The 19,333-nt window shown below is 32.3% G+C and overlaps 2 protein-coding genes across 4 annotated transcripts; both read left to right on the forward strand.

Annotated features, from left to right (window-relative positions):
- Window positions 1-6,043: 6,043 nt before the first annotated feature.
- On the forward strand, window positions 6,044-17,848 carry LOC125833125 (protein DETOXIFICATION 35-like). 3 transcript variants are annotated; one of them, XM_049512271.1, is made up of 7 exons: window positions 6,044-6,361; window positions 6,685-7,310; window positions 7,419-7,475; window positions 7,797-8,035; window positions 8,139-8,257; window positions 8,500-8,586; window positions 8,790-9,002. In XM_049512271.1, exons 1-7 carry the CDS (start codon window positions 6,080-6,082, stop codon window positions 8,892-8,894), a joined length of 1,515 nt encoding a protein of 504 aa, XP_049368228.1. In that variant the 5' UTR covers window positions 6,044-6,079; the 3' UTR covers window positions 8,895-9,002. The 3 variants fall into 3 exon arrangements, with proteins under 3 accessions (XP_049368228.1, XP_049368226.1, XP_049368227.1); XM_049512269.1 differs by lacking the exon at window positions 8,790-9,002 and adding an exon at window positions 17,696-17,848 and having other exon boundaries at window positions 6,074-6,361; XM_049512270.1 differs by lacking the exons at window positions 8,500-8,586; window positions 8,790-9,002 and adding exons at window positions 17,406-17,492; window positions 17,696-17,848 and having other exon boundaries at window positions 6,074-6,361.
- On the forward strand, window positions 12,301-14,970 carry LOC125833126 (protein DETOXIFICATION 35-like). Its single transcript, XM_049512272.1, has 7 exons — window positions 12,301-12,668; window positions 13,121-13,746; window positions 13,989-14,045; window positions 14,124-14,362; window positions 14,457-14,575; window positions 14,664-14,750; window positions 14,868-14,970. Exons 1-7 carry the CDS (start codon window positions 12,378-12,380, stop codon window positions 14,958-14,960), a joined length of 1,512 nt encoding a protein of 503 aa, XP_049368229.1. The 5' UTR covers window positions 12,301-12,377; the 3' UTR covers window positions 14,961-14,970.
- Window positions 17,849-19,333: the final 1,485 nt, after the last annotated feature.

The following is a 19,333-nucleotide window of genomic DNA, read 5'->3' on the forward strand; positions in this document are numbered from 1 at the left end:
GGAGTTATGCCAGAAAATATGAAACTTAGATCTATGTAATAACTAAAAAATTAAAGAAGGAAAAAACCAAAAAGAGTTGGAGAGAGTGACAGAAAGAAAGAGAGAGGTGGAAGGGGTGTGGGTGAAGGAGATGATGAAAAGAGGGGGTGTGGGGAAGAAGACGACTTTTCTTCTTCTTTTTTCATTTCTTTTTGTTAATTAATTTTAAAAAATATTAGTAGTATAAGTTGGAAAATAAATAAAAAATCAACTGTTTAACTCTCCTAAGGAGGGTGGAACACACTTTTTTAGCCATGTCAGCATTTTGTGTTTAATTGGAATGACTTTTGAACAAATAAGGTATTCAATAGGTACAAGCCTTAATTGAGGTGTCTAAGTGAAATATGCAGACAACTTTGAGTGGTTGTGGATGACTTAGGCCAAAGAGGAAAATAAAATGTGCTATGGTATGTATGACCATTTAACTAATTACTTATATATAGAAGATTTCTTTAATGAAATTTCTCTCTAGATATGCATAACACATCAACAAACTTTTAGCTTGACTTTAGCTGATATATATATTTTTTAATTTTAAATGTGCACAAATATACACTTAAACTTATATAAAGTTATAAAAAAAAATAGATACATGTCATATATAGCTAGTGTTTTATGTGGCGATTCAAGTTCTATTTGACAATTCGTGTCCTAGTAAATCTTTCCGGAGAGAAATTACAGAAATAATTTGACTTATATTATGTGACCAATTTATCTAAAAAAAATTTAAAAAATTTTTTTGTAAAAAAAAAACTTTGGAAAGAATTCACTTTATAATTAATTAGTATTATATTAGGTCTTAATACACCTCCTTACCTAGAGAGCCTACTTTTTCTTTCAGTATTTTTTTTAGATAACGATGAGGATTAAATTCAGAACCTATGCATGCTTTAATATCATATTAAATTGTATAATTAACTTATTTTAAACATTGAAAATATCAAAGCACCTGCATTTTTCAATTACTTAATTAATATATTATACTTCCTCTGGTCCAAAATAAATGAATTTCTCACACTTCTTCCATGGTCCAAAAAAAAATATTCTAAGTCAAATATATATGAATTATTTTTAAAGAAATTACCCGTCTCTTTAATGGATTTTCAGCTATTTCTAGTTTTTCTTTAACTTTTTTTTTTTGGAAAAAATCAAAAGAAAAGTATATATATATTACTCTTAAATTCATGTCTAACTAACTTTCTTAAAAATGTGTCACATCCGAAAATTCATTTATTTTTATGACAATATTTATCTATCCAGTATTATAAGACAACAGAACTAATATTTCAAGTCATCCTCATTCTATTAGTTTTTGGAGGCCCAAAATTGAAGATTTGGTTCTTCTTTATGGGCTTCCTACTTTCACTCCTTTATAAGATTGACAACCCGAAGAGAAAAGAGAGAGATACACTATGATCCACCCGAGATGATCAATAATAATAACATACTCAATGTAATTGTACAAATAGAATCTAGAAGGATGGTGGACTGTTCCGATAGATCCTTAACTCAAGTGGAGCATACCAAAAACAAGTATGATTGTAAGAGAGATCCACCTTGTGAAAATGTAATGAACTAAACAAGTTTGTTACTTTGAAAAATGTAAAATCATTTTTTTTTAAAAAGAAGAGAAGATGAGAAACACTATTATATGAAACAAGAAATGTAAAGAGAAAAGATCTAACTTTCTTCTATCTTCCAAATGTGAATATTCAAATGTACATAGTTAATTATCATTAAATTCAATGTTTCTATAGGTCTTAACGACATTTACAAAGAGTATTAAAATATAATTGTCATTAGTAATTATCTCTAATTTATATATTTAAGGACAATTAAGCTATTGTCGTTAATTAATTGTTACTTAAACTTATTTTTGATGTAGTGGTTATTGTGCATATAATAAAGAGAGTCCGGAGTCTAAAGGGCAAAAAAATTGCCAAAAATTTCAAAGGGGCACATCAATTTTTTTTTAAACCAAAAGGGCAAAAAAGCTTCTGACGTAGCGATTTTCTTCTGACGCCGTTACTCCGTTAAAAAAATCAAAATCGCTGACTTGCCAGCGATTTTCTCCAATTTTTTTTTCCTCTTTTTAAGAACATCGTTGCCCGTGAAGCGTTTTGCGTGATTTTAAAAAAATAATAATATAAAATCGCTGCTATGACAACATTTTTATAAAAAAATAATTTTAAAATTAAAATTAGCATCGCTCCACAGGTAGCGATTTTAGTAAAAACAATTTTTTTTAAAATGCCAAGGCAGCGATTGTCACACCCCTTTTCGCGCACGGCGGCAAGAGTTTTTCCAATTTAAGTGATGGTATTGACTTAGGGATTATTTTATTTTTCGGAGTCGCCACTTGGAATTGAGTTGTGGTGTTCCAAGTCACCTTTTTGTTTAATCCCTAATCAAAGGAAATGACTCTTTGTTGGTCTGCGAACTAGAAATTCGGGTAAGAAATTCTGTTGACCGAGGGGAAGGTATTAGGCATCCATCGAGTCCCGTGGTTCTAGCACGGTCGCTTTTATTGACTCATACTTATTCTAAATTATTATTATTATTATTATTTTGGATACATTATTATAGGCCATGGTTTGCTTGTTTTTTTATTTGTTGAATTTTATTAGTCTGAACCTAGATGCGTAACCGCATTCTTGGTTTTGACATTTAGAGGCATAACTGTCTTTTTCTCTTAAGTACCTCACACCTAATAATCTCAGTTTGCACCTCTTGGTTTGAATTAATAAAAATTAATTATTAAAACAATTTGGCCAAGGTGCGTAACCGCATCCTTGAGAAAAATTAATTATTAAAATAATTTGGCCAAGGTGCGTAACCGCATCCTTGAGTTTTTTAATTATCTCAAAAAGATGTGGAACCACATTCTTAATTGAGATGAAATTTAATTACTATTGTTACATGAACTAACAAAGATAAAAAAAAAAAATTGTATATATTTTTTAATACATAATGTGTTATTCTTATAATGGTTGTCAATATACTACATTAAGAATATTTCCTTAAATATTAGAATAAATAGTTTGAACGTTCTAAAGATCTTCATTGTTTAGCGATATGTAAGATTCAAATAATTATATTTCAACATTATAATATCAAAATTAAACACACATAAAGTTCGAGCAATTTCATAACATTGAAGTCAAGTCTTATATAATCATCAAATAAACTATACAAAATTAAATTAAATTGAGTGTTACCTTTTACGAAAAGGAAACAATCCTAATAAGGAACCACAAACTCGAAATCACGAAAGTGAACCTCGACCTCACTTTTTACAAATTTCACGTGTGGCTTGGGTGTGTTGTAGTAGTGTAATTGGTGATGTAGGTGGGTGTTTGTATTTGGAAGAAAAAATGTTTTTGATCTTGTTTTCTTTTCCTTTCGTATTGCAGTGTTCTGCCTTCTTCTTTTTTTCTTTTTCTTTTTGTTGGTTTCTGTACGTTTTTTTTGTGGTGTTGTGCAGAATATAGGAAGGGTTGTTCTTTTTGAGGGGGAAGTGGGGGTGTGAGTGGAGTTGAGGAATTGGGATAATGAGGTGTAGTATAGGTGGGTTGGGGTAGTGGGTATAGGTTATTATTTTTATTTTTTTATAATATAATAATAAAAATATTAATTAATTGTTTTGAATTAATAAAATATAAGAAATGTCAAATAGCTAGTCTAAAAATATAATTAAGAAACACTAACTTATTTATTAAATCTAAATTAAAAGAAAATACATAGTTTATTTTTGTTATTTTCAAATCTTTTTAAAAATAAACTTTCTAAAATAAGGTAAAAGTCAAAATATTTAATTTAGATTTTTATAAAATATTTAAGCTCTTGAAATGGTGTAAGACCTTAAGTTCGGTCAAAAATTACGTGTCTACAGTAATTTTAGTGGAATTTTTTTTTTAAAAAATAAAAAATCTCTACTTGGCAGCTATTTTAGTAAAAAAATCATTTTTTTATTTTTTTATTTTAGAATTTTAGTAATTTTTATTTTTATTTTAAAAAAAAAGTCATTTCGCTGACTTTTTTGAGAAATCACTGCCACGACAAAAAAAAAAGATTATTACTAAAATCGCTGTGAAGGCAGCGATTTCTAAAAAAAAATTGTTTTTACTAAAATCGCTACGTGTGGAGCGATGCTAATTTTAATTTTTTTTTATATAAAAACATTTATTTTTTTAAAAAAAATATTCGTGAAAAACGCTGCATGGACAGCGATGTTTTTAAAAAAAAGGAATTTTTTTTTTGGACAAACTCGCTGGTAGGTCAGCGATTTTGATTCTTTTGACGGAGTAATTGCGTCAGAAAAAAATCGCTACATCAGGATCGTTTTTGCTCTTTTGGTTAAATTTTTTTTTTGATGTGCCCCTTTGAAATTTTTGGCAAATTTTTTTGCCCTTTAGGCTCCGGACTCATAATAAAAACGAGTGATAGAAGATAATGCGCAATAATGAAGATTTAATTATGTAGTACTCCCTTCTCCCATATTAGTTGATTATCTTATTAAAAATAATTGTCCATATTAGTTGTCACCTTACTAAATCAAGAAAACATTAATTAAAATTTTTCTATATTACCTAGCAATTAATTCTTTTTGAAAGTGTTTACATTTCTTTGTAAAATTTCAAGAAGTTTTTAAAAGGCGTGAATAGTAAAATTATTTTTTTATTTATGATTTCTTAATATGCGTGTAAAAAGAAAAATGATCAACTAATATAAAACGGAGGGAGTAATGAACTTGCACACTAATTAGTTTTATAACAAAATCAAATTGTTTATTTTTCACCTTTTCTTTTAAATCTCGGTATAAGGGTCTGAAAAAATACCCCAACTTTGGTCAGATTTGCTGTTGCGATACTAAACTTTCATAAGAACCTATTACATCCCTAGACTATTTAATACCGTATTTTTTACCCCTGAACTATTTAATAGTGTATTTTAAAGGTATATATGTATTCACGTGGACACATTACTATTTATAATCTTACATTATTTTTTATGTCCACGTGGACAAATATATATGTTTAAAATACAGTAATAAATAGTCTAGGGAGGTAATAGGTCCTCATGAAAGTTTAGTATCACAACAACAAATCCGATCAAAATTGAAATATTTTTCAGACCTTTATCCCTTAAATCTCCGATCAAAAGAAATGTACACATCAAATTGGAAAAATTGGAGGGATAATTTACACAAATTTATCATTAAATTATTATTATCATTATTTTAAAAAAAAACATAGGAGTAGTTTATTGTGTTCTTTTGTTTCTACTTACCAGTCACATTGGTTGCACAACTTGCGCACTCCCCATTCTTTCATCACTCCAACTATTACAACAATTAAAAAAAAATAAAAAAATCTATAGCAATAAATAAAATATTAAAAAAACCACAAAAATCTAATTTAACGTTTATATATTTATATATTTTTCATAATCTCAGAACATAAAACGTTAAATAAATTATTTTGTTTTGTAGTTCATAAGTGAGTCTCAATAATCCGAATTCCCTTAAAAAGGTAGTTGGCTGAAGTTTGTGGAATGGTAAGTAGCACGCACCAAAATCATTTAATGTACTATGGGGGTTGGTTCAGTCAATTTTTAACGATTTAGTTGATTGACTATTTGAACTTTGATATTTTTGGTGAGGGTTCGAGTATCACCTTATAATTAGGAGCGGAGCTTGTGAAGACCGAACCTATACCCAATAACTTCTGTTCAAATAATGTGTTTTGTAATATATACAAATATTAAATTTAGAACTTAATTATCAACACCAGAAATAGTTATTGTAAAATTCAGAGTTCATAAGATTAAAATTTTGATTTTCCCTATGCGAGTAATCACCTCTCCATTTCCCCTTCCCCTACTCCCAATTATTAAATTAAAATAAAATAAATACGTGGGACCCATTACTAATCCTAGGTGGCAGTGATGTGGACCAATCAACATACAGCTTTTTTGCTTATATTAAAGATGGAAGATCATTTGAAATTTTAAAGTGTAACTTGAAGTGTTTACCTTCACAATGGAGACACCGTTGCTGAATGGCTACTCCGGCGAACACAACCAGCTTGTTGGTGCGGACGGGGACTACCGTCCTGCAAAAAGTATTAAGGATTGGTGGGCAATTTTGTGCGTGGAGACATTGAAGCTGTGGAGAATAGGAGGTCCTATAGCATTCAACATAATCTGCCAATATGGAGTGAATTCCCTTACAAATATATTTGTTGGACATCTTGGAAATATTGAGCTCTCTGCTATTTCTATTGCTCAAACTGTTATTAGTACTTTCTCTTTTGGCTTCATGGTTAGCTCTCTCTTTCCCTTCTCATCTTATTTAAAAGCAGAACAACGTAGAACTGCAATAGCTTTTACTTTCCTTTTCTTATTGACTATCGGTACTAATTCAGATTCGCACCACATAGAATTCATAAGAGGACTAGGTGTTTCTCAAAACCTTTAATTCATCTTAAAAGGCAAATTATGTAGTACTAAAATCAACTCATCATGAATACAAGTGATTTATATAGTGGAACCAACTAAATTGGAATCCAATTATAGTAGTTGATTGATTGAACAGTTAATTGAGTCTCAGCTGTTGTTAATTTCCGAATTTCGTCTATGTTGCAGATGGGAATGGGGAGTGCGTTGGAGACACTATGTGGACAGGCATATGGAGCAGGGCAAGTTCACATGTTGGGCGTTTATATGCAACGATCCATCATAATCCTGCTTGCTACGTGTGTCTGTCTATTGCCCATTTACTTATTCACGACTCCAGTTCTCTTGTTGCTAGGCCAAGAAACTGCAATCGCGGAGCTCTCTGGAAGATATACCATGTTACTCATCCCCCAGTTGTTTTCACTTGCTATCAATTTCCCTACTTCCAAATTTCTTCAAGCTCAGAGTAAAGTGGATGTTCTCGCTGGGATTGGATTCGCGGCTGTGCTGATGCACGCTGTGTTCCTCTGGCTCTTTATATACACACTTGAATGGGGTACTAATGGTGCTGCTATAGCCTTCGATCTCACGAATTGGCTTACTGCGATAGCTCAATTAGGATATGTTGTTGGATGGTGTAAGGATGGGTGGAAAGGGTTATCGTGGGCAGCATTCAACGAGATTTGGGCATTTGTGAGACTTTCTATTGCTTCAGCTGTTATGTTATGCCTTGAGATTTGGTACATGATGAGTATTATTCTCCTTGTTGGCCATCTTAACAACGCCGTGATAGCAGTTGGATCCATTTCAATCTGGTGAGTACAGATAGATATGTTTAAGCTCGTTGAGTCAAGCTTGTTGTGCATCTATTGGTGAGATTTTCAAGTTCATTTCTGATTCGTGTTAAATTTTGTGTTTTACAGTATGAACATCAATGGATGGGAGAGCATGCTTTTCATTGGAATTAATGCTGCCATAAGGTAATATAAATATGTCTTGACGGTTAATAGAACAAGTAGTCATAGTGCTGTGGTAGTAGTTCGATGGTAGTATTATTTGGTTGTAGTATTGTTCTGTTACTATCTGTTGCTTTGTTTACTATATATTGTCTCTTTTGTATTTTCATTACGTCTTTTTAGTCTGTTTTTGTCTTGAGTCAAGGGACTATTGAAAACAGTCTCACTAGCTCACCTCTGAGGTAGAGGAAAGGTCTATGTACAGTTTACCCTGCCCAGACCCCACTTTGTGGGAATACATTGGATATTGTTGTTGTTGTTGTTGACTTGTTAATTTTCCAACAGCATCCGAGTCTCAAATGAACTCGGGCAAGGACATCCAAGAGCTACCAAATACTCAGTCTACATCACGGTGTTTCAGTCCCTCCTAATAGGGATACTCTGCATGGGAATTGTACTAGTAGCTAGAGATCATCTGGCCATTATCTTTTCAAACAGCAAGGAGATGCAAGAAGCTGTTGCTGATCTTGCTTACCTTCTAGGGATCACCATGGTTCTTAATAGTGTTCAGCCGGTTATATCAGGTATTGTTCTGCTTCAACATTTCTGTGTTTAATTATGGATCTAATACTGCTTCAGAACACCAATATAACGATATATTTATCGTGCTTTTTTTCATGCTTGCAGGGGTTGCTATTGGAGGTGGATGGCAAGCTTTAGTAGCTTATATCAATCTTGGTTGCTATTATGTTTTTGGACTCCCTCTAGGATATCTTCTTGGTTATGTAGCAAAATTAGGAACAAAGGTAACCAATATTTCTATGTTCTTGTTAGTTTAATGGAGTTGATTTATCAGATGATCACTCAACTAATAGTTATTATATCAGACAATCACTTTCTTTGTTCAAGAAAATTGGAAATCAACAAGAAAAAATGACTTTATGAGATAATAACTACGTATATTGTCACTTACACGAATCTCCTGCTGAATTGTGTTCGTTCGCATTGCTTCACTAACAGCTTTTAAATTATGTTACGCGTCGTGCAGGGACTTTGGTTAGGGATGATAGCAGGGGCAGCTTTGCAGACTCTTCTACTCTTGATTATACTGTACAAGACTAACTGGAACAAGGAGGTATGTCAAATGGCAAAAAATGTGCTGGTGGTATTTCATTCTTTTGCATATAACAAAATAAGAAGGCCTAAAATATTAAAACAAATAGAGTAGGTGATTTTGGTTTGGGATTTTTATAACCATGAAATTGACATACATGATGTTACTAGTACTAATATACTAGTATTACAAGTTGTGTCATAGTAACGAAAGTTGAATTACAGGTTAACGACACGACGGAGCGTATGCGCAAGTGGGGAGGTCAAGATTTTGAAACACAGAAATCTACAGATGGACAGTTAACTATTGAGAATGGTGGTGTAGCTTAAGTTTATGATTGATGGAAATATGTATTTTTCATGTTTATGTTTGAGTTGGAAACTTGCAAATCTGTTTCTTTTGTTATGGACTCGCAATAGAAATGTGGATTTTCAAATAGTACAATTATTTGTAAATTCTTTATATCCTTTTGTGGTAAAAGCCAAAGGTAAGAGACAAACTTAGTTTTCGGTTCGAGCACTGGAGCCCTTGATTTGGAGAAAATCTACTTAGGAGTGCCACCTCAGGGACGATTTGGATTTAGTCTAAGCTTCAATGCAGGCTCCAAACACTAAGCGAAAACCCAAAGAAAAAAGAGGTAATTAAAAGACCTAACACCGTTTATATGAATTGATGAAGGTTGGTGGACGTTATAAAAGACCTAACGCCGTCTTCTTAGAGGGTGTGGGAACACATAAATTAACAACACAAACACATGTTTATTATTTGTGGAGGCATTTACCAGTTTCACGTGCAAAGATCCCTATTTTTATACTTCGGGTGTGTTTGGTACGAAGGAAAATGCTTTCCATAGAAAATGGTTTCCTAGAAAATGTTTTCCTGAAAAACAAGTTGATTTTTGATTTATTTTCTCATGTTTGGTTGGTGAGTAGAAAATATTTTTCGGAAAAGATTTTTAGCATTTGATTTATAAATGAAAAATATTTTTTAAAAACAAACTTAAATTTTTTTTGGAGGGTGGGGCCTGGTAGGAGGTGGGTGGGGAGGGGTCGAGGGTTGGGGTGAAAAAATAAATTTTTGAAGTTGAAAGTATTCTTTAAAAACGTACTTAAATTTTTTTTTTTGGGGGTGGGGGGGTGCTGGTAGGGGGTGGGTAGGGGTGAAAAAAATTAAATTTTGAAATTGAAAATATTTTTGAAAAACAAACATAAAAATTATTTTTTTGGGGGCTAGTAGGGGTGGGTGGGTGGGGGGTCGAGGGTAGGGGTGAAAAAATGAAATTTTGAAATTGAAAATATTTTTTAAAAACAAACTTAAATTTTTTTTTTGCGGAGGGGGGGGGGGGGGGGTATGGTGAAAAGAATGAAATTTTGAAGTTGAAAATATATTTTAAAAACAAACTCAATTTTTTTTTTGGGGGGGTGGGTGATCGATAATCGAGATGAAAAAATAAAAATTTGAAGCTGAAAATATTTTTTAAAAACAAACTTTTTTTTTAAGGGGGTTGGGGGCTGATAGGGGGGCGAGGGTAGTGGGTGGGGGTAAAAAAATAAAAAATAAAAATTAGAAATATCTTTTAAAAACAATTTTTAATATTTTTTTGGGAGTGGTGGGGGTAGGGGTGAAGGTGGGTAAAAAAATTTAATTTAAAAACAAGCTTTAAAATTATTTTTTTTGCGGGGGTGGTTGGGGGGTTGGTTTGAGGGTAGAGACAAAATAAATTGATTTTTTCAACAAAGAAGTAATTGTAATTTGAAGTTGGAAGAGAGGTTTGGAAAATGTTTTCTTTAAGTTTTGAAGGGAAGTCATTTTCCTTAAATTTGAGGAAAATGAGTTGATTTAGAAAACATTTTACAAAATATTTAACCCAACCAAACATGAGAAAATTGAAAAATCCTTCCTACCAAACACACCCTTCATCTTTCTCAATTATGATTGGATAGGAAATTTATAAAGAATTTCTAAGTCTAGTTTAAGGATGTTAATTTGACTATGCACAAAATTTATGAAATAAGAAGAGACTTTTGGATCTTGTGATTTTAAATTTATCCCATACATATTAAAATTGAAAATTTACTAATTATGGGCAAAATATTTTTCTTTTGAAATAGACTAAAAAATTAAATTAGATTTTTTTTTTTTAATTTTATGATTTTAAACTTATCACATCAATATTAAAATTGGAAAATTTACTAATTATATGAAATATATTATTTTTTTTCTGAGACCGACTAAAAAAATTAAATTAGAACATAGGGATTAGGGAGTAACATATTTCTAAAACATGTTTCCTTAACTATGGTTTCAACCTTTTTTTGTTGTCCTTTTGAAATTTCAACTCAATTTTGTTGCCTTTTTAGCTCCGAACCCATATTTTACCCATGAATACCTATATTTTTATGGGTTAAATAACCCATATTATATCCATCTAAAAAGTCACTCACCTTATCCATTAAAATATGAGCAGATTGGACGGGTAATCAAAATATAAACTCATTTTACCGGCACTAATTGCACCCATGGTTAGCGCATGAGGAGCGCTTTTTTTATATTTATTTTTGTAAAAAAAGATTCATTTTCGCTACTTCTTCATTCTTTATCCCTACCACCTACTCTACCTTTCACCTTGAAAAATCTTGATGGAATACCTTACAAAATATGGAAGAACAAAATAAAAATCATTACACTAATTTTGATTTTTTTTTCATAAGAACATGAAAGAAAAATACACAAAAAAATTGAGTGAGAAATAGAAGAAGAATACTATTATTGGAATCTCTCCGAAAATCACTCTGGATAAACTAGTCTGTCAAACCAAATCTACAACAACAAAAAGAAAAGAGTGTAATAGTTAAAGAAACATTTTAAATTTGACACACTTTGTTTAAATAAACACTTAAATTATAAAAAGTCTTGACTACCCCATCAAATATGGATTTGTTGAATTATTTACCCCTAAATTATGAGAAGTCTTAATCACTCCCTCAAACAGATTTTTGAAACAATTTACCCCTAATATGCCACATGACACAAAAACATTACATGTTCAATTTATATGACCCAGTTTTTTTTTAGTCAATTCTAAAAGAACTGACACATAAAAAAGAGAATAACGTGGCTGAAATCATCACCTCATGGACAAAATAGTTTTACAAAACTAGATGAATTTTCAGATAACCCATATTGACATAAATATTTTTCTTTTCAAATGAAAATAACATAAAATTTGATAACATATTTAAACATTTTTCTGGCCTAGTTAAGGTATTGAAGTAAAAAGTGCCTTCAAGAAGCTGCTGATGGGTGGGCTAAAAAATGAAATGGGTAAAATATTTGGCACCTTTTCAAAAGATTGGATCTAAATAGAAAAGTTGTACCCGCCAAACACGTGCAATAAAATTATCCTATATAAGTTAAAATAAGTAAGAGTTGATTTGAATTGACTTAAAATTAATCAAATTTATTTTAAAGTTATTATTAATTTTTATAAATATTTGGTAAATTTAAAAATAACTTAAAATAATAGAAACACATCAAATTGGTTATTTCATAAAGTGGAATTTCTATTGTTACGTAACAACGAAATTTAACAATATAATATAATATCATATATTTTAAGTAATAATCAAAATAAACATCGTATGTATGATAACAATACAATACAATACAATAGCTAACACTGATCCAAACATAGTGATCAACTTAATATTTTATTATTATTTAGCTGTCTACCCGTTGAAAAAAATGAGATAAATACTCTAGCTTACAATAACAAGCGAGAAGTTAGAAGCAATTAGTCAGAGACCAGAGTAATGGATCAATCACCATTGCTAAATGACTTTTCCGGCGAGCACTGGCAGCTTATCGGCTCCGACGGTGACTACCGGCCCATTTCTAGCATGAATATGAATGAATTGTGGGATGTATTCTGGATTGAAACAGTGAAGCTATGGGAGATTGGAGGCCCAATTGCTTTCAATATCGTCTGTCAATACGGACTCTATGCTATCACTGTTGCTTTCTGTGGTCATCTTGGACCTACAGAGCTCTCTGCTGTTACCCTTGCTCAAACTGTCATCGGCACTTTCATTTTTGGCTTCATGGTTCGTCTTCGTCCTCTTTTTCCTTTTTACTCCCACTTCGTTATTAATGTGCATTTCCTAATACTGGTTGTACTCATTTTGTTTCAATTTGATTGTCTGATTTTGACTTGATAAGAATATCACGAAACTTTTGAATTGTATTGTTAAATCGGATTAGTATGCGAGGAATAATGGAGTAATTTTTTGAAAAGTGATACAAGATTGTTATGTACTGGTTCTGTTGGATGTGCAAACAAATTCCGCATTGGTAGTTGAAAACATTGGTTAATTGGGTAAAATCTGTGCGGGTTTGACCCAAAGCGATACAGTCTAGTTATTGTTATCAAATGTAATCTTATTTCACTTTCTATTTCGAGAAAGATATTAAATTAGTGGTCAGTAATGCAAAACTGTCATCTGTTCTTATGATCCCTTAGTCGTTTCTTATATGGGCATATGTAATCTATGTGTAGATAGGCATGGGGAGTGCTCTGGAGACGCTCTGTGGACAGGCATTTGGTGCTGGGCAAGTACACATGCTTGGAGTTTACACACAACGCTCAATGATAATTCTATTGCTGAGTACCTTCCTTCTCTTACCAATCTATCTTTTCGCAACTCCTATACTTAAGTTCCTAGGCCAAGATCATGATATTGCTGTTGTTGCTGGGAAGTTCGCCATGTTAACCATTCCCGAGTTATATTCCCTGTCTGTTAACATTCCCACTTCAAAATTTCTTCAAGCCCAGAGTAAAGTTGGTGTGCTGGCCTGGATTGGTTTTGTGGCTCTCGTACTCCATGCTATTCTCCTTTGGCTCTTCATTTATGTATTCAATTGGGGTTTGACCGGGGCAGCAATATCCTTTAATCTCGTAGGCTGGGTCAACGCACTAGCTCAATTTGCTTACGTAGTTTTTTGGTGCAAGGATGGATGGAAGGGATGGTCTTGGTCTGCATTCAATGAGATTTGGGCCTTTGTTAGATTGTCAATTGAATCGGCTGTTATGCTATGCCTAGAAACCTGGTATATGATGAGTATTATTCTCCTCACTGGTCATCTCAAAGATGCAGTTACTGCAGTTGGAGCCCTCTCTATTTGGTGAGTCTTGTGTCTTTTCCCATTTAATTAGCAATTTAGCATAAGATGGTTATTCAGCAATGCTTAAGCTTGTTAAAACGCAACCTAACATCCTGTCAGGGTACGCGAGTTGAGCTTAAACTGTGTATTTGATAGGCTTTAACAACTCAAACGGGCAATGGGAAGTTGGTTGCTACTTTTATTTGTGAATGAGACGAAATTTTGTGAGCTCGAGATTCATGTCAATTGTTGTAATCTTTCAGCATAAATGTCGATGGATGGGAAGCAATGTTTTTCATTGGAGTCAATGCTGCCATAAGGTAATGAAGTCCTAAAGCTTCACAAATGTGCACTTCATTTGTGTGTTAGTTTGAGTTAATGTATTGTTGTTTTCCCAGTGTTCGGGTCTCAAATGAGCTTGGGCTAGGACGTGCCAGGGCGACCAAATGTAGTGTTGTTGTCACAGTGTTTCAGTCACTTCTCATTGGGATACTCTGCATGATTGTAGTACTTGCATTAAGAAGTCATCTAGCCATTCTTTACACCGACAGCGAGGTTTTGAAACGATCTGTTTCTGAGCTTGCTTGGTTTCTTGGAGTAACAATGCTTCTCAACAGTGTTCAGCCTGTGATATCAGGTGTTGCTTTTATTAAATTGTTTCTGTTTCTAAGAGAGTTTTACTCCTCCATAACCCTCACAGTAATCGTATTGGGACCAACTTTTGCTTGTAGGTGTTGCTGTTGGAGGCGGATGGCAAGGTCTCGTGGCTTACATCAATTTGGGTTCTTACTACATTTTTGGTATTCCTCTTGGATATCTTCTTGGCTATGTAGCTAACTTCGGAGTCATGGTAAACAAACTTCCATTCTCAAAGCTTATATCTCATTCTCATACTATATGAAATGAGTAAACTCGCGATTTTGGATTTTCTCTTGAAGGGATTATGGGGGGGAATGATAGGTGGACTAGCTTTGCAAACACTACTACTCTCGATTGTACTCTACAGAATTGACTGGAATAAAGAGGTATGTGAACTAATGGTTTTTATCATCCAATTAAACTCCATAACACTTGATGTTCGATGTGGTCGATACAAGATAACTCTATAGACAACAAGTAGTAATGAGAAAATGGAAATGCAGGTTGAGCAGACGACAGAACGGATGCGAATCTGGGGAGGTCAAGACTTAGAAACAGAGAAAAACCTCCAAATCCCAAATTTCACAACGGCTTAATTAAGCACTGCGATCGACCCATAACATTCAAAAAAAACTTTATTACATGCCTAACACAGCTAATATTTTTGGGTCCATAAAATTTTGGGTTTACTTTTTTTATGTGATAAAAAGTTTCCACAGGCTGGAGTCTGGACTTACATAAAGTCAGCAAATGACAATTTTATTATTTTAGAATATATTAGAATATGAGTGGGGTAGGAATGCATGTGACTACTACATTTTTTATTTTCTTCAAATATGTTGTCTTTTTCTCTGAATTATTTGGAATGTCAAGTCATTATCTTCAAAGATTATTAGTAGAAGATCCTTCATCATATAAACAAATTTGTGAAAGGACCATCATTTCTTCCATGTTTGAGTTGGACACTTGCAAAAGGTTTGCAATAAGTAGTTAAAAGTTACCAGTATCATAATTTTGACCCAAGTGGATTCCTCAAGATTTTTATTCTTTTCCCTTTTTAAATTTTCATTACCAGCCAATTTTGTTTCCCGATAAAACAATGTAATAAATTGATGAAATACAAACTATATGGTTTTCGCTTTACGGCGTAGAGAGTGGCTTTAATGCCAAAGGTTAGACTTCATAATACTAAAAGGAAAAGTCTTTATGGTCGGAATGATTTTTTTTCTATGTTATTTTATCTTTTTAAATATTTTTACTCTTTTAACTTTAATACATTTTAACTAAAAAATGGAAAAAAGGTCAATTTGTTTTTAAATTAAAAAAATATTATATATTTTTTAATTTTCTAGCCAAATTCTGGCCAAATTTTCTGGCCATTTAGCACTTGATCAAATATACTTTTTCTGTTTTATATACGGTCATTCTTACTAAAAATAAATGTTCTTTAATATTTGTCATTTTATTAAAATAATATTGTTTTTCCTTGAGAATTATTAGTTTTGGAATTTTGTATTTGACCAACACTGAAACTAAGTATTCCCTCTGTCCCATTTTATATGTCCTTAGATTCTATCATTTTACTATAATTGGAAATAATTTAACTAAAAAATTCTCTTTTTACCCTTGATGAAATAATTTACAATCATACAAATATTCAATGATTATTTTAGATAACAAATTTTAAAAATCTTACTTTTTTTAAAAATAATGTCAAATCAAACAGTATCACATAAAATAGAATAAAGATAATAATTAATTTATATTTATTGATTAAATTAATTAATTAAAAATACAATTTCTTAAAAGACATAAAACCTAAACATAATCATTGCTGTTAACATTCCCACTTCAAAATTTCTTCAAGCTCAGAGTAAGTTGGTGTGCTGGCCTGGATTGGTTTTGTGGCTCTCCTACTCCATGCTCTTCATTTATGTATTCAATTGGGGCAACTATATCACTTAATCTTGTAGGCTGGATCAACGCACTAGCTCAATTTGCTTACGTTGTTGTTTGGTGCAAGGATAGGTGGAAGGGAGGGTCTTGGTCTGCATTCGATGACATGTGGCCCTTTGTTAAACTGTCAATTGAGTCGGCTCTTATGCTCCTGGTATCCGATGAGTATTGTTCTCATCGCTGGATGTCTCAAAGATCCTGTTACTGCTGTTGCATCCCTCTCTATTTGGTAAGTCTTGTGTCTTTTTTTCCCCCATAGATTGTTCTGCATTCAATCAGGATTTGATTGACTTGAACAACTGATCAAACAAATCAATTTTTTTGACATCGGCAAGAAATGTTTTTTATCGGAATCATAAGGTAATGAAATCCTAAATCTTGCCATTTGGATGAATTTGTGTTGATGTATTGTTTTTTTTCCCCCAGTGTTCGGGTCTCAAATGAGCTTGGGCTAGGACATGCTATAGTGTCTATGTCACACTATTTCAGTCACTTCTCATTGGGATTCTCTGCATGAGTGTAGTATTGGCAGTAAGAAATCATCTTGCCATTGTTTTCACCGACAACGAGGTCTTGATTAAATCATCTTGCTCAGTTTCTTGGAGTAACAATGCTTCTCAACCTGTAATATCAGGTGTTGCTCTTTAATTACATTGTTCTGTTTTTATAGCTAAGAGAGCTTTAGTACTCCTCCATAGTCCTCAGTCCTCAGAATGATCTTTTTGTGTTGCTGTTGGAGGTGGGTGGCAAGGGCTAGTGGCTTACATCAATTTGGGTTCTTACTACGCGTTTGGACTCCCTCTAGGATATCTTCTTGGTTATGTAGCAAAATTAGGAACAAAGGTAACCAATATTTCTATGTTCTTGTCAGTTTAATGGAGTTGATTTATCAGATGATCACTCAGCTAATAGTTATTATATCAGACAGTCACTTTCTTTGTTCAAGAAAATTGGAAATCAACAAGAAAAAATGACTTTCTGAGATAATAACTACGTATATTGTCACTTACAGGAAGCTCCTGCTGAATTGTGTTCGTTCGCATTGCTTCACTAACAGCTTTTAAATTATGTTACGCGTCGTGCAGGGACTTTGGTTAGGGATGATAGCAGGGGCAGCTTTGCAGACTCTTCTACTCTTGATTATACTGTACAAGACTAACTGGAACAAGGAGGTATGTCAAATGGCAAAAAATGTGCTGGTGGTATTTCATTCTTTTGCATATAACAAAATAAGAAGGCCTAAAATATTAAAACAAATAGAGTAGGTGATTTTGGTTTGGGATTTTTATAACCATGAAATTGACATACATGATGTTACTAGTACTAATATACTAGTATTACAAGTTGTGTCATAGTAACGAAAGTTGAATTACAGGTTAACGACACGACGGAGCGTATGCGCAAGTGGGGAGGTCAAGATTTTGAAACACAGAAATCTACAGATGGACAGTTAACTATTGAGAATGGTGGTGTAGCTTAAGTTTATGATTGATGGAAATATGTATTTTTCATGTTTATGTTTGAGTTGGAAACTTGCAAATCTGTTTCTTTTGTTATGGACTCGCAATAGAAATGTGGATTTTCAAATAGTACAATTATTTGTAAATTCTTTATATCCTTTTGTGGTAAAAGCCAAAAGGTAAGAGACAAACTTAGTTTTCGGTTCGAGCACTGGAGCCCTTGATTTGGAGAAAATCTACTTAGGAGTGCCACCTCATGGACGATTTGGATTTAGTCTAAGCTCCAATGCAGGCCCTAAACACTAAGCGAAAACCCAAAAAAAAAAAGAGGTAATTAAACAAAATTTGTATAGCACAAGTTTAATTATTTTTTTGTTGTTTTTACATCTGGAAAATCCGAAGAAAATTCTTCCACAAGATTATATGAATTGATGAAGGTAGGTGGACGTTATAAAAGACCTAACGCCGTCTTCTTAGAGGGTGTGGGAACACATAAATTAACAACACAAACACATGTTTATTATTTGTGGAGGCATTTACCAGTTTCACGTGCAAAGATCCCTATTTTTATACTTCATCTTTCTCAATTATGATTGGATAGGAAATTTATAAAGTATTTCTAAGTCTAGTTTAAGGATGTTAATTTGAATATGCGCAAAATTTATGAAATAAGAAGAGACTTTTGGATCTTGTGATTTTAAATTTATCCCATACATATTAAAATTGAAAATTTACTAATTATGGGCAAAATATTTTTCTTTTGAAATAGACTAAAAAAATTAAATTAGAATTTATTTTTTTTGAATTTTGTGATTTTAAACTTATCACATCAATATTAAAATTGAAAAATTTACTAATTATATGAAATTTTTTTTTTTTTGAGACCGACTAAAGAAAATTAAATTAGAACATAGGGATTAGGGAGTAACATATTTCTAAAACATGTTTCCTTAACTATGGTTTCAACCTTTTTGTTATTGTCCTTTTGAAATTTTAACTCAATTTTGTTGCCCTTTTATCTCCGAACCCATATTTTACCCATGAATATCTATATTTCTATGAGTTAAATATGAGTATAAACCCATATTTTATCCATCTAAAAAGTCACTCACCTAATCTATTAAAATATGAACAGATTGAGTGGGTAACTAAAATATGAACTCATTTTACCGGCACTAATTGCATCCATGGTTAGCGCATGAGGAGCGCTTTTTTTTATATTTATTTTTGTAAAAAAAGATTCATTTTCTCTACTTCTTCATTCTTTATCCCTACCACCTACTCTACCTTTCAACTTGAAAAATCTTGATGGAATACCTTACAAAATATGGAAGAACAAAATAAAAATCATTACACTAATTTTGAATTTTTTTTCATAAGAACATGAAAGAAAAATACACAAAAAATTTGAATGAGAAATAGAAGAAGAATACTATTATTGGAACCACTCCGAAAATCACTTTCGATAAACTAGTTTGTCAAACTAAATCTACAACAACAAAAAGAAAAGAGTGTAATAGTTAAGAAACATTTTAAATTTGACACACTTTATT

The sequence above is a fragment of the Solanum verrucosum genome, unplaced genomic scaffold (genome assembly GCF_900185275.1).
Source record: "Solanum verrucosum unplaced genomic scaffold, falcon-dt-bn FXZP01000100.1, whole genome shotgun sequence".
Classification (NCBI taxonomy): domain Eukaryota; kingdom Viridiplantae; phylum Streptophyta; class Magnoliopsida; order Solanales; family Solanaceae; genus Solanum; species Solanum verrucosum.

Bases quoted from the DNA above. Each gene is read 5' to 3' on its own strand.
- LOC125833125 (XM_049512271.1), top strand. From the start codon at position 6,080: ATGGAGACACCGTTGCTGAATGGCTACTCCGGCGAACACAACCAGCTT. The intron at 6,362-6,684 runs GTTAGCTCTCTC...TCTATGTTGCAG, and splicing joins CTTTCTCTTTTGGCTTCATG to ATGGGAATGGGGAGTGCGTT. The intron at 8,036-8,138 runs GTATTGTTCTGC...TCATGCTTGCAG, and splicing joins TGTTCAGCCGGTTATATCAG to GGGTTGCTATTGGAGGTGGA.
- LOC125833126 (XM_049512272.1), top strand. From the start codon at position 12,378: ATGGATCAATCACCATTGCTAAATGACTTTTCCGGCGAGCACTGGCAG. The intron at 14,363-14,456 runs GTGTTGCTTTTA...TTTTGCTTGTAG, and splicing joins TGTTCAGCCTGTGATATCAG to GTGTTGCTGTTGGAGGCGGA. The intron at 14,576-14,663 runs GTAAACAAACTT...TTTCTCTTGAAG, and splicing joins TAGCTAACTTCGGAGTCATG to GGATTATGGGGGGGAATGAT.